Source organism: Siphateles boraxobius, unplaced genomic scaffold, assembly GCF_051911475.1.
Source record: "Siphateles boraxobius isolate OS27281-9 unplaced genomic scaffold, OSU_SipBor_1 39, whole genome shotgun sequence".
NCBI lineage: Eukaryota > Metazoa > Chordata > Actinopteri > Cypriniformes > Leuciscidae > Siphateles > Siphateles boraxobius.
In genome coordinates, this window is record NW_027509019.1 from 1,098,238 (window position 1) to 1,111,595 (window position 13,358).

The window sequence follows — 13,358 nt, forward strand, 5'->3', positions numbered from 1 at the left end:
TAACTGCTAAAACTAAGAAACAAGTTTCAACTTGTATTTTTTTTTAGTTTGAGATGGTGAATGGTGGGGGTTTTACTTGGGAGGTTCGACTTTCTTCTCCACAGGACACCAGGCCAACACCTCACATGTCTTCACTGAGTCTGAGAAATCGACACATCTACCTGTCTGAACACCTAAAACAGAGTAATGTCTAAATAGTCAGTACTGCATGGATTTAAAGTCACAAAAAGTCATATTTTGTATGCAGTGTACAGATTGGGCCATACCATTCCCTTGAGCATCTTTAAAGCCTTTGGTGCAGTTCATGTCAGATGTGCAAATGGAATTCAGGGTTGGATACTAAATGAAATTAAAATTAATACCAAGTAATATGATACAAAAAATGAATAAATGTAATACTAAGCCAACGACAGGTAAATGTCAAATCAGTTGATTTAGATTTAGAATAAATTAACAACCAAATCTTTTATGGTCATTCAATAGGTTTTAAGAAATAAAGCACAGCATGAAACACACTGAACCACTTGACTTACATCCTATGTGAAGGGAATTAAAGATTTAGAGAGGCCAAATTAAGCAATATACAATATCTTGTAAGGAACATTAGTTCTGAAAAATGGATATCCTGCTGGTTCATTTAACTATTACAATACAATTATAACAGTGATATAATGTTATTATTAATCATTTGTTTTGAGGTGTCATTTTAGTTGTGTTTTTGTTTCTAAATGGAATTTCAAAGAAGAGGAAAGATTACAAAAGAGCACATTTTTCTTCATGTCTGACCTCTGCACATTTTGACTGTGTTTGGTTTGGTGTGAAGATCATGTTGGTCATCAGAAAAAAAGAACTGTCGTCCTGCAACATGCAAAAACATGAGATTATGATTAGTGACACCTGTAATGAGTATAAGATAGAATGCAACTATCCCAGACTGCATACATATTGGTCAATAGAATTTCCAACTATGCATTTGTTTGATAAAACCTGTTTGGAAACAATTTTGGAATTCTGATTGGTGCTGTTAGTAGTGCAGAAATTACAAACTTCACTTTTAAGGCAACTAATGAGACATATGTTGCATTATGGTATTGTAAAAGTGAGCGCATAGCGAATCCAACCAAGAGCAGAAAGACATTTGATCCCTTAAAACTAATCTTTGATCACCAAAATGACATATTTAAACTGTCTTAATGGGTTAAAATAGCTTGAACGTAACTCTACACCCTTGCTTAATTTAGTATACGTGGATCCATGAATATGATAATTAGCCCCGCCTCCACTCACTCACAACAGCTCACAGATTCAATTAGTCAACTTACTGAGGTAAACTGCACAATGGTATCGCTCTTTACAATGTCTGACACATAACGGTAATTGATATGATTAGCCTTTTGCATGACTATGTTATCAAACAGCTAATAATGTGTTGCTAACGTTACACAAACTATGTTCCCATTCGCATGAGTCAGCTGCCTTCTAACAATCATCAGAAATAATTTCAACAACTCAGAACGTCAGTGGAAAAAGGCATATAGTTCATCATAACATCGCAATAAACGTCACACACCTATTGCTACACCTAAATCTACCTGATTTTTCATATCAACAGAAAAATGTAATCTGGCATCTCAAGGCTCCCCTGCTAGTTTGCGGTTAATGATATGCTAAAGCATATTAAAAACACCACATAGACATATAAACAACATTAAAAACTTGATTTTCACCACAGGGGGACTTTAAGAATACTTTTAATAATCACCAATATCAATAAACTAAAGTCAAGTCACCTTCATTTACATAGCGCTTTTAAAAATATGGACTGTTTCAAAGCAGCTTTACAGTGATAATAGGAAATTAAAGTAAAAGAGATTGTTTTGGCCTTACAGCAGCTCTAGAATAAAGTTTTTGTCCTGCTAAAGTTAGTTTTGATTGATTCACTTCCGTTGCAACGATCATTAGTTATTAACTTAGGGGCCGCTAACACGACACGGTTATAACAAAAAATTCTGTAATGCGATCCGGCCGCTCATTTGCATAAAACATTGCCTGGTGGCTCTGAGAATTTTTTTATCCCTTCCACGTAGCCACGTGAATCGGAATTATCCCAACAATGTTTTATCAGTACAGAGGTAAAGGGAAGGAGGCATTCACAAGGGAGAGACTAGTTGACACTTCAGGACTGCGATGTTGTTGTGTCCAGGGGAAGGTCCTTCATCAGATTCGGATACGGCCAGGATCGGGCGGACTGCGGTGAACCTCGGGATAAACAGAGACTAATATTAGCGTAGACGCCATCCTTCTTATGATGTACAAAGTACATCAGGATTTATGGGAAGAGCCATCTTCACGCCATCTTCCATCTGGCAAGCTCCTTCCGTTGCCCGTGCCGCGATGCCCCTGGTCACACCTAGGAGTAGACTTCGCGACCGACCTACCTCCCTCCGAAGGTAATACATGTATCATAGTCATTGTTGACCGATTCTCCAAATCCTGCCGTCTGTTTCCTTTGCAAGGTCTACCTACTGCAATGAGTACCGCAGAGCTACTGTTCAATCACGTTTCATCTCTGAGAAAATCAATAATATCAGTATTAATAATATCAATAAAATAACTGACGCACTTCCCACATCTTTTTTCAACAGTGTGTTAAACAGCTTAGAAGCAGATCTCCTAGAAGTGGTAAATGCCTCACTTCTCTCTGGGAGTTTTCCGACCTCCCTGAAAACTGCTGTTGTCAAGCCCCTCCTGAAAAGAGCAATCGGGATAAGACCATATTAAACAACTATAGACCGATCTCAAATCTTCCTTTCATTGGCAAGATCATTGAAAAAGTTGTCTTCAATCAGCTGAACAAATTCTTAAGCTCGAATGGATACTTTGACAATTTTCAATCTGGTTTCCGACCGCATCACAGCACAGAGACCGCGCTCATAAAGATAATAAATGATATTCGCTTAAATACTGATACAGGCAAATTATCAGTGCTGGTACTACTCGACCTCAGTGCTGCATTTGACACTGTCGATCACAACATACTTCTTGACAAGCTGGAAAACTGGGTTGGGCTTTCTGCGATAGTCCTAAAATGGTTCAGGTCATACTTAGGAGGCAGAGGTTATTATGTGAGTATAGGAGACCATAAGTCTGAGTGAACACCCATGACATGCGGAGTCCCGCAAGGCTCAATTCTTGCGCCACTCCTATTCAACCTGTACATGCTCCCAATGAGCCAAATAATGAGAAAGAACCAAATCGCTTACCACAGCTATGCAGACGATACACAGCTCTACTTATCCCTATCGCCTAACGATTTCAGCCCCATTAACTCTATGTTCCAATGCATTGATGAAGTAAACAATTGGATGTGCCAAAACTTTCTTCAGTTAAACAAAGACAAAACTGAAGTCATTGCATTTGGAAACAAAGATGAAGTTCTCAAGGTGAACGCATACCTTCAGTCTAGGGGTCAAACAACTAAAAATCAAGTCAGGAATCTGGGTGTGTCTCTGGAGTCAGACCTTAGTTTCAGTAGTCATGTCAAAGCAATAACTAAATCAGCATACGATCACCTGAAAAATATTGCAAGAATAAGATGCTTTGTTTCCAGTCAAGACTTAGAGAAACTTGTGCATGCTTTCATCACCAGCAGGGTGGATTATTGTAATGGACTCCTCACTGCCCTTCCCAAAAAGACCATAAGACAGTTGCAGCTCATACAGAACGCTGAGCAGAACCAGAACATATGAACACATCACACCAGTCCTCAGGTCTTTACACTGGCTGCCAGTTACATATAGGATTGATTTTAAAGTATTATTACTGGTATATAAATCACTAAATGGCCTAGGACCTCAATACATTGCAGATATGCTCACTGAATATAAACCAACAGATCACTCAGCTCACTAGAATCACATCAGCTAGAAATACCAAGGGTTCACTTCGCGAGGAAGTGTGAGGACGCTGGCGCAACTCTGGCTGCCGCTTCTCCTTCAGCGCGTTAAGTTGTTTATTTTATGGTACTGTTGATTGGTTTTATCGGCTGATGTTACCTGCTGCTAATATGCTGCAATACTGTTTTTTATTTGTTTTTATACTGGCATTTTTTGGAGTTTACGGCAAGATTAATTTCGACCTCCCGGACTGCACTATGCTGAAATACTCTGCCATGGAACTTTTACAGCTTGGTCATCTTGCGCCCCCTGCGACTGGTGTTTGGGAAAAACTGCGATCGCTACAAATTCTCTGTCGGCCAAAATACGTTCATCGTGGCTCCCGCCGGAATTTGCATTCAAGCGGAGCCGGTATTAACTCAGTTTGGTCGCAAAGGCGTTTGGATCGCCGCCATTTACCTATCCGTCATGTCTGCCCTGCTTACTTCTCCTACCTCCAGAAGTCTACTCCATCCAGCTGTGGTGTCCGCCTTGACACAATCAGGTTTGCACATCTGAACACTCGCTCTATAAATAATAAAGCAGCTATACTCTGTGACATTGTTTTGGACAAAAAACTGGACTTTTTCTGCCTGTGTGAAACGTGGCATCAGCCAAATGACTATTTCAATCTAAATATGTGTGCTCTGCCTGGCTACACTTATCTTGACCGGCCGTGCTCCACCGGTAGAGGTGGCGGTCTTGCTGTCATCTACAGATCTGATGTTGCAGTAACTGAGGTTTCATTGCCGTGCTTTTCATCATTTGAATGCTTGGCCTTTAAGCTGACTGGTCTCTCATCAGTTATTGTGTTAAACATCTATCGTCCTCCCAAACTTAACTCTGACTTTTTTTCTGAATTTACTGAGTGTTTGACACTTGCCAGTGCACTCTGTCCAGTTACTCTTTTAACTGGTGATTTTAATATTCATGTTGACAATATGGCTTGCAATAATGCTATGTGTTTCATGGATACACTAGAATGTTTTAACTTCACACAGCATGTTAACTTTTCGACACACAAACATGGTCATATATTAGATCTGATTTGCACTTCAGGAGTAGGCCTACTTATTGAACAACTTGAATGTACTGAGGTATGTATAAGTGATCACAAGCTCCTCACGTTCAATTTAACTCCTCCTTCTTTGCAGACAGTGAAAGAACGTGTTATTTGTTTTAGGAAAATCAGTGAGATTGATCTTGATCTGCTTAGTCATACTATGGATGATTTACCAGTTGCGCCCTCTATTGATCAGTATAATGCTGCTTTTACATCTATTCTGGAGGAGTTTGCCCCTTTGAAAAAACGTGTTGTTTCTTTTAAAAGATCATCCCCTTGGTATACATCTGAGTTGCACAAATTGAAGGTGATAGGCAGGCAGTTGGAACGAAAATATAAAAAATCTGGCTTAACAGTTCATAGATCAATGTTTGATCAGCATCAGATTGAGTATTATAATGCTCTCAAAGCTGCAAAAGTGGCATATTATTCTACTATCATTAGTATCACAGAGTTCTCTTTAGAACAGTCAACAATCTAATTAAATCTCCCAGGGGCTTTAACTGTTCTACCAATGAGCAGTGTAATGCATTTCTCAACTACTTTTCATCTAAGATTGAGAATATTTATAACGCCATTGCCTGTGAGGACGCTTCTGAGTTTGTTGAGGTGCATTCTCCTAATCTCTCTGGTCATGCTTTTTTAAGTTTTGGTACTGTTGATTTTGATTTTATTTCTAAACTTGTTTTGTCAATGAATTCTACAACTTGCATACTTGATCCCCTACCTACAACTATTCTGAAAAACTGTCTGCCTGTCATTGTGCTCCACATCACTGCTATTGTAAATGCTTCACTCAATACAGAGAATGTCTCTTCTGCTTTAAAAATGGCTGCAGTTACGCCAGTTCTTAAAAAGCCTGGGAGTGATATCACCGATATGTCAAATTATCGACCCATCTCCAATTTACCTTTCCTGGCAAAAGTGCTTGAGCGTGTGGTTGTTGGCCAACTCCATACTCATATCTGTACGAATAGCCTATTAGAAACTTTTCAATCCGGGTTTAGATCAGGACACAGTACAGAGACTGCTCTAGTCAGGGTCCTGAATGACCTCCTCGTTATAGCCAACTCTGGGGCTTGTAGCATTCTGGTTTTGTTAGACCTTAATGCTGCATTCGATACCATATACCACAGCATATTATTGGACAGATTGCATACATGGATAGGTCTGTCTGGAACTGTGTTAAATTTGTTTAAATCCTACCTCTCAGATCGTTCCCAATTTGTCTGCCTGGGTTCTAACAGATCTCAGACTGTGCCCCTGAGTCAGGGTGTCCCTCAGGGGTCAGTTTTGGGTCCTGTTTTATTTAGTGTTTATATGTTGCCACTTGGGCAGATCATTCAGAAGTATGGCCTGAGCTATCACTGTTATGCGGATGACACGCAGATTTATATCAGCTCTCAGCCCGATCTTAATTCTGCCTCTTCTAAACTTTCTGACTGTCTGTTGGAAATTAAAGCGTGGATGAAACTCAACTTTCTAAAACTAAACTGCTCCAAAACTGAAATCTTATTAATTGGCACTCCAATTAATGTCAGTAAATGTAAGGAGTTTAAACTTTCAGTACACAATACGCAATTGTCCCCTTCTGGTCAGGTGCGTAACTTAGGTGTGATTTTTGATGCCCAGCTAACTTTTAATTCACATTTTAAAAACATAATGAAGGTTGCTTTTTTCCACCTGAGGAACATTGCACGTATTAGACCATTTCTCTCTAGGCCTGATGCTGAGAAGCTTATCCATGCCTTCATCACATCAAGGCTTGATTATTGTAACTCTCTTTTTGCGGGTCTACTATTAGGAGGTTGCAATATATTCAGAACTCTGCCGCACGTGTTTTGACTCATACATCCTCACGCGATCATATTACACCTGTGCTCCAGCAACTGCATTGGCTTCCAGTTCAGTCACTTATTGATTTTAAAATTCTTATTTTAACCTATAAAGCAGTACATGGGTTGGCTCCAGATTACATCTGTGACATGGTTACTCCATCCATTCCCGTTCGCTCTCTCCGCTCTGCTGGCTCTATTTCTCTGTGTCAGCCTCGTTGTAAATTAAAAAGTAGTGGTCGACCGATATGGGTTTTTTGATGGCCGATGCTGATATCTTAGAGAGCAGGGTGGACGATGGCCAATATAAAACAGATATTTATATTTATATATCAAACATATATATACACACACACACACACATATATAATATATACATACACACTTTATATTTATATAAATCAATATTTAATAAATTAGATAAATGTAATAAATATTTAAAAATATTTAAAATAAACATGCTTAGGCCCTATACTTTAGATGGCAACTTCTTGAATCTGCAATCCTATTACAGTATTTTTCACAAATAAAGTAATTGTTTAAAAATATATGAATATGTGAATAAAAAGGAAGTAAACACTGTAACAGGGCACTCAGTAATCTGGTAATTTCATGCGCACTGATAATCATATTTTTTTTACTTTGACTTTTGACAAGGTAACGCTAATTTTACATACAGCACACAGTGAAAACGACATGAATATGACACAGTGGGCCACTGGATATAGCACAGCATATTTTAAAAAGAAGGATTTAAAGTGTTTCGATCGCGTCTCCTGTGAAGCTGATCTTCTGTTCACATTTACTCGCTTCACACGGACCGTCACTCGCAGGAACACGTTTATATCGGCTACAAATGCACACTTCACAAGATATCACAGCTGGATTCGATTAAATCTGCAAGGTTTGTGAAATTAAATGTTTATTAGATATTCAGAGATTTGTTTAAATTATGTAGATGCGCATTTGCTGAATGTTGACGGTAAATGAGAAAGTATTTTAGCCTGATTATTTGCCTTTTCGGTTACAAATAATATAAAAGCAAACGCATTACTTTTTTGCAAACTATTTTCTTTGATTACCAGTTCTGTAGCCACCGGTTCTGTCTAACAAAGTATTAGATCTGACTGACAGAGAGACGGAGAATGTGAGTGAGCGCTGTGGGATCAGATTCAGGCGATGCCATTCTCTTCTCAGGTGCTGGTGTTCTCAGCGCTGCCCGTCAAAATAAAAGTCTGCAGCGCCGTCAAAATAAAAGTTCTGCTTCCAACACATCGGCCAATCAGAAAAACTTATCGGCCGATGCCGATATTTAAAAAAAGCCAAATATCGGCCGATATATCGGCCGTGGCGATATATCGGTCGACCACTATTAAAAACCATGGGGGGGAGGGCCTTTTTCTATAACGCACCCAAGTTATGTAACACACTACCCACATCTATTAGGGATGCTGTCTCTGTGGATTGTTTAAGAAACTTCTTAAAACATCTTTTTGGTAAAGTTTTTAATTTATAATTGTATTATTTTTATGTATTTTGATCCTTATATATATATATATTTTTTTTTTTTTTTCGTGTTTGATTATTTTGTTCTGTTCAAGTTTTAGCGGTTTGAGACAGAGAAAGGCGCATTACAAAATAAAATGTATTATTATTATTATTATTAAGCATGGTGAGTCTGCTTTTAGCTACGATGCCAGCCGCAGCTGGAACCAGCTTCCAGAAGAGATCAGATGTGCTTCTACAGTAGTCACATTCAAATCCAGACTCAAAACACATCTGTTTAGCTGTGCATTCAATGAATGAGCACTGTGCCACTGCTCGTCCGACTGTTCATACTGTATTTTATTTTATGTTTAAATTATTCTGATTTCTTTTGATTATTTCTGTATTTTAATTTTTTATTCTAAACTGTTTTAATTCTTCTGATTTCTTTTCATTATTTTAATTTCTTCTATGTAAAGCACTTTGAATTACCATTGTGTATGAAATGTGCTATATAAATAAACTTGCCTTGCCTTCCCTAGAGCCCAAGAGGAAGCCACACTCTGGGTGGAGTGGGCTTTCACACAAAGGGGGCATGGTCGACCTTGCTGCTGGTATACCAAAGCAATGGCGTCCACTATCCAGTGAGACAGCCTTTGCTTGGAGAGAGCCTTTCCCTTCAGCTTCCCACCATAACAGACAAAGAGCTGGTCTGAGGTCCTGAAACACTGCGTTCTGTCTACGTAAGCATGGAGGGCACGTACTGGTCAGACCAGTGCCAAGGCTGGGTCTGCCTCCTCCAGGGGCAGCGCTTGCAGGTTCACCACCTGGTCTCGAATGGGAGTGGTAGGAACATTGGGCACGTATCCAGGCCGGGGTCTCAGGATCACGTGAGAATAGGCCGACCCGAATTCCAGGCACGCTACGTCAATGGAAAATTAGTGCAGGTCCCCAACCCTCTTAATGGAGGCCAGTGCGACCAGGAGCGCTGTCTTATTTGACAGAAACTTAAGCTCCACTGATTGCAAAGGCTCAAAGGGAGCACTCTGTAGTGCAGTTAAAACCACTGAGAGGTCCCAAGAGGGAACGAGAGGAGGGCGAGGAGGACAGAGTCTGATTGTGATTTTATTAATTTTGAGGAATATTGGATCTTTTCTTTGAGCAAGTGAGATGAGTAAATGCACACTCACATTTAGTCTAGAACTTCAATAACCATCATGTTTAAACACACACACACACACACACACACACACACACACACACACACACACACACACACACACACACACACACACACTGCCCCAACACTGCCTGACAATACACACAAGAACCAATAAAGTTTGTGTACAGTTTCTCCTTCACTTCATCCTATTCTTCTCTTCATCCTAATATTACAATCGATGTCACAGTTTTTATACCTGTAAATAAAAAATACTGTATGCATTGTTTGTAATTCTAATGCACTCCTAAAACGGATGCGTTAAAAACAACACATCCTGTTAAAAACCACACATCCTGTATAAAACAACACATCCTGTGTAATTTCTTAACACATTTGTGAGTCTAGTTAAGAACAATACAGTTTGGGCTACTTTTAACCAAGTTTTTATCCCTCTTAACAAAGACAACACAGAATTACATACAATGTGGTAAAATAGTGATAACACAAAAGGCTCATCAGAACCACTGTATTATAGCATACATTTTTTTTGTTTTTACTGACATTGTAAATAACTCTTGTAAGTTAAAAGAGCAAACACAAAGCATAAAAAAAAACGATGATCCAAAACGATGATCCAAAAAAACCTTCAGCCAGTAACTTCTCTGTGATCATTGAGGTGATGTGTTGGCACTGACAAGGGTTCATTTGTACAATTAAAATCATCTGGCCTGTACCTCGCACCATATTACCAGACTACCTGAGATGGGATGATGTAGTCAGCCACATCCCAGATCTGTTCACCGAGCTCGGGGGTGTTTGTTAGAGCGATGCCTTTCACTTTGGTTGTGACAGAGCTGAGGATGTCGTCAGTGTCCTGGTGGTCTCCACACAGAAGCACAAAACTGTATCAGAATCACACCAGAATAAACATAAGTAAACATTACTATTGTATGCTGAAGGTCTGTGAAATGAACTGTGTGAATGTCATGTGTTTGCAAATCATTTAGGTTAGATAAAGACAACACTGTAAATTGATGACTCTGAATTTTCTAAGGTTGTTTTTTAGTCACTTAAGCAACTTACCAGAGAATCAAAGGAATCGCTAACATCTGATACAAGCGATATAATGTTCCGATTGTACAGGATTTTACCACTAGTATTTGTGGTGTAGAGTATTCACAAAAACAGCTCTTTACACACTTTATCATTGGGATTTAGGCTGCTTCCTATAGTTGAGATGTCAATCCTCTAACGTTCTCTTCTCTTTCTGTTTGAGAAGAAGTGAAAGAGGTCTGAAGTTTTTAGGCGTGTACTAAAAAGACAGCGCAGACACACTGAGAGTGAAGAGTTTTGAGCTCTACTGGACAGTTAAAATGCTTGAAATTTGCCTTTAGAGAACATAGACCCATTACATGCAAAGTGAGATATTTCAAGCCTTTATTTGTTATAATTGTGATGATTATGGCTTACAGCTTATGAAAACCCCAAATTCAAAATCTCAGAAAATTTGAATATTACATGAAATCAATAAAAAAATGGATTTTAAATACAGAAATGTCGGACCTCTGAAAAGTATAATCATATAATCATGTACTCAGTACTTGGTTTGGGCCCCTTTTGCATGAATTACTGCCTCAATGTGGCATGGCATGGATGCTATCAGCCTGTGGCACTGCTGAGGTGTTATGGAAGACCAGGAAGCTTCAATAGCAGCCTTCAGCTCTTCTACATTGTTTGGTTTCATGAATCTCATTCCTGTTTTGGCAATGGCCTATAGATTCTCTATGGGGTTCAGGTCAGGCGAGTTTCCTGGCCAATCAAGCACAGTAATCCATGGTCATTGAACCAGGTTTTGGTACTTTTGGCAGTGTGGGCAGGTGCCAAGTCCTGCTGGAAAGTGAAGTCAGCATCTCCATAAAGCTTTTCTGCTGAAGGAAGCATGAAGTGCTCTAAAATGTCCTGGTAGACGGCTGCGCTGACTCTGGACTTAATAAAGCACAGTGGACCAACACCTTTTTTGTGCCTCTCCATTCTTCCTCCAGACTCTGGGACCTTGGTTTCCAAATGAGATGCAAAATTTGCTCTCATTAGAAAAGAGGACTTTGGACCGCTGAGCAACAGACCAGTTATTTTTTTCTTTAGCTAAGACGCTTCAGACGTTGTTTGTTGTTCAGAAGCGGCTTGACAAGAGGAATACGACATTTGAAGCCCATGTCCAGGATCCGTCTCTGTGTGGCTCTTGATACAGTAACTCCAGCCTCAGTCCACTCCTTGTGAAGCTCCCCCACACATTTGAATGGCCTTTTCCTGACAATCCTCTCCAGGCTGCGGTCATCCCTACTGCTTGTGCACCTTTTTCTTCCACACTTTTCCCTTCCACTTAACTTTCTATGAATGTGCTTTGATACAGCACTTTGAGAACATCCAACTTCTTTTGCAATTCCCTTTTGAGGCTTTCCCTCCTTGTGGAGGGTGTCAATGATAGTTTTCTGCACAACTGTCAGGTCAACAGTCTTCCCCATGATTGTGAATTCTACTGAACCAGACTGAGAGACCATTTAAAGGGTTCACCCAAAAATGAAAACTCTGTCAGTAATTACTCTCCCTCATGTTGTTCCAACCCCATAAGACCTTCGTTCATCTTCGGAACACGAATTAAAATATTTTTGATGAAATCTGAGAGCTGGATCACTCCTCCATAGGCTTCTAAGGGATTGAAACTTGCCAGCCCCGAAAAGTTATTAAAGACATCGTTAAAATAGTCCAAGTGACTACAGTGGCTCAATCTTAAGTTTATCAAGCGACGAGAATACTTTTTGTGCGCAAAAACAAACAAAAATAACAACTTCATTTCAACTATTCCTTTCCTTCTCTTTGGGCCTCTAGTCAGTTAAACTAGCGTATTTGCGTAGAGCTACGTCACACGTAGGCTCACTATTGGCCGACACTGGTCATGTGTGTGATGCGTGTGACGTACAACACAGAAGCGCTGCGCTGTTACACTAGTGAACTGATTCGAGGCCCACAGAGAAGGAAATTAATAGTTGAAATGAAGTCGTTATTTTTGTTTGTTTTTGCGCACAAAAAGTATTTTCTATGTGCTACTATGTGCCGCGCGCAGCAACCACCAGCGCAATACAGGACTCTGCTTTTGATGAAAGCAGGCAGCCTTGTAATCATTTCAACGCGGGCAGATGTCAAAGAGCGCGCTGCCAGTTTATTCACATCTGCAGCTTTTGTGGCGGCGCCACCTCCTCGGGAACCCCTCTTTTTAGACGAATCTGAAAAACCCGTGACACGTTTTTGGTTCCAGAAACACCTCAAATCTGTTCTCCAAAAGTCAGGCATTCCAGCAAAGAATTTTTCGAGTAACTCATTCTACATCGGCACAGCAACTTCAGCAGCCCAAAAAGACCTCTCCCAACAGCAGATTCAAGCCCTTGGGAGATGGTCCTCCGACGCTTTCAAAAGCTATATCAGGACCAACCGGTTCCACATTAAAAAAGCCCACCAAACCCTCATCGAGTAAAAAAAAAAAAACATTTTCTCTTTCATCCAGCGAGCATTTGGTCTCACAGCGGATGCAGTGTGAGAAAATCTCCTGGGCAAGCACTCATTTTTTCCTCTTTTCAGTTTTCCTCTTTCTGTCCGGCGAGCATTGGTCTCACAGCGGACGGAGTGAGAACTTTCCCAGTAGAGCACTTACGTTTTCTCTTCCATCCAGCGAGCATTTGGCCTCACAGCGGATGCAGTGTGAGAAAATCTCCTGGGCAAGCACTCATTTTTTCCTCTTTTCAGTTTTCCTCTTTCTGTCCAGCGAGCATTGGTCTCACAGCGGATGCAGTGTGAGAAAATCTCCCGGGCAATGACACTACAAG

At 40.1% G+C, this 13,358-nt stretch overlaps 1 protein-coding gene across 2 annotated transcripts in view; it reads right to left on the minus strand.

Annotated features, from left to right (window-relative positions):
• Positions 1-10,753, minus strand: part of LOC143703851 (P2X purinoceptor 4a-like) — a 30,385-nt gene extending 19,632 nt beyond the window's left edge. For both annotated transcript variants that reach the window (XM_077197302.1, XM_077197301.1), the window contains exons 1-5: positions 10,564-10,753; positions 10,238-10,382; positions 787-858; positions 267-339; positions 77-173 (exon numbers count right to left, since the gene is read on the minus strand). In XM_077197302.1, coding sequence (XP_077053417.1) covers positions 77-173; positions 267-339; positions 787-858; positions 10,238-10,382; positions 10,564-10,688 — 512 coding nt within the window. In that variant the 5' untranslated portion in view covers positions 10,689-10,753. The remainder of the gene's footprint in view (positions 1-76; positions 174-266; positions 340-786; positions 859-10,237; positions 10,383-10,563) is intronic.
• Positions 10,754-13,358: the final 2,605 nt, after the last annotated feature.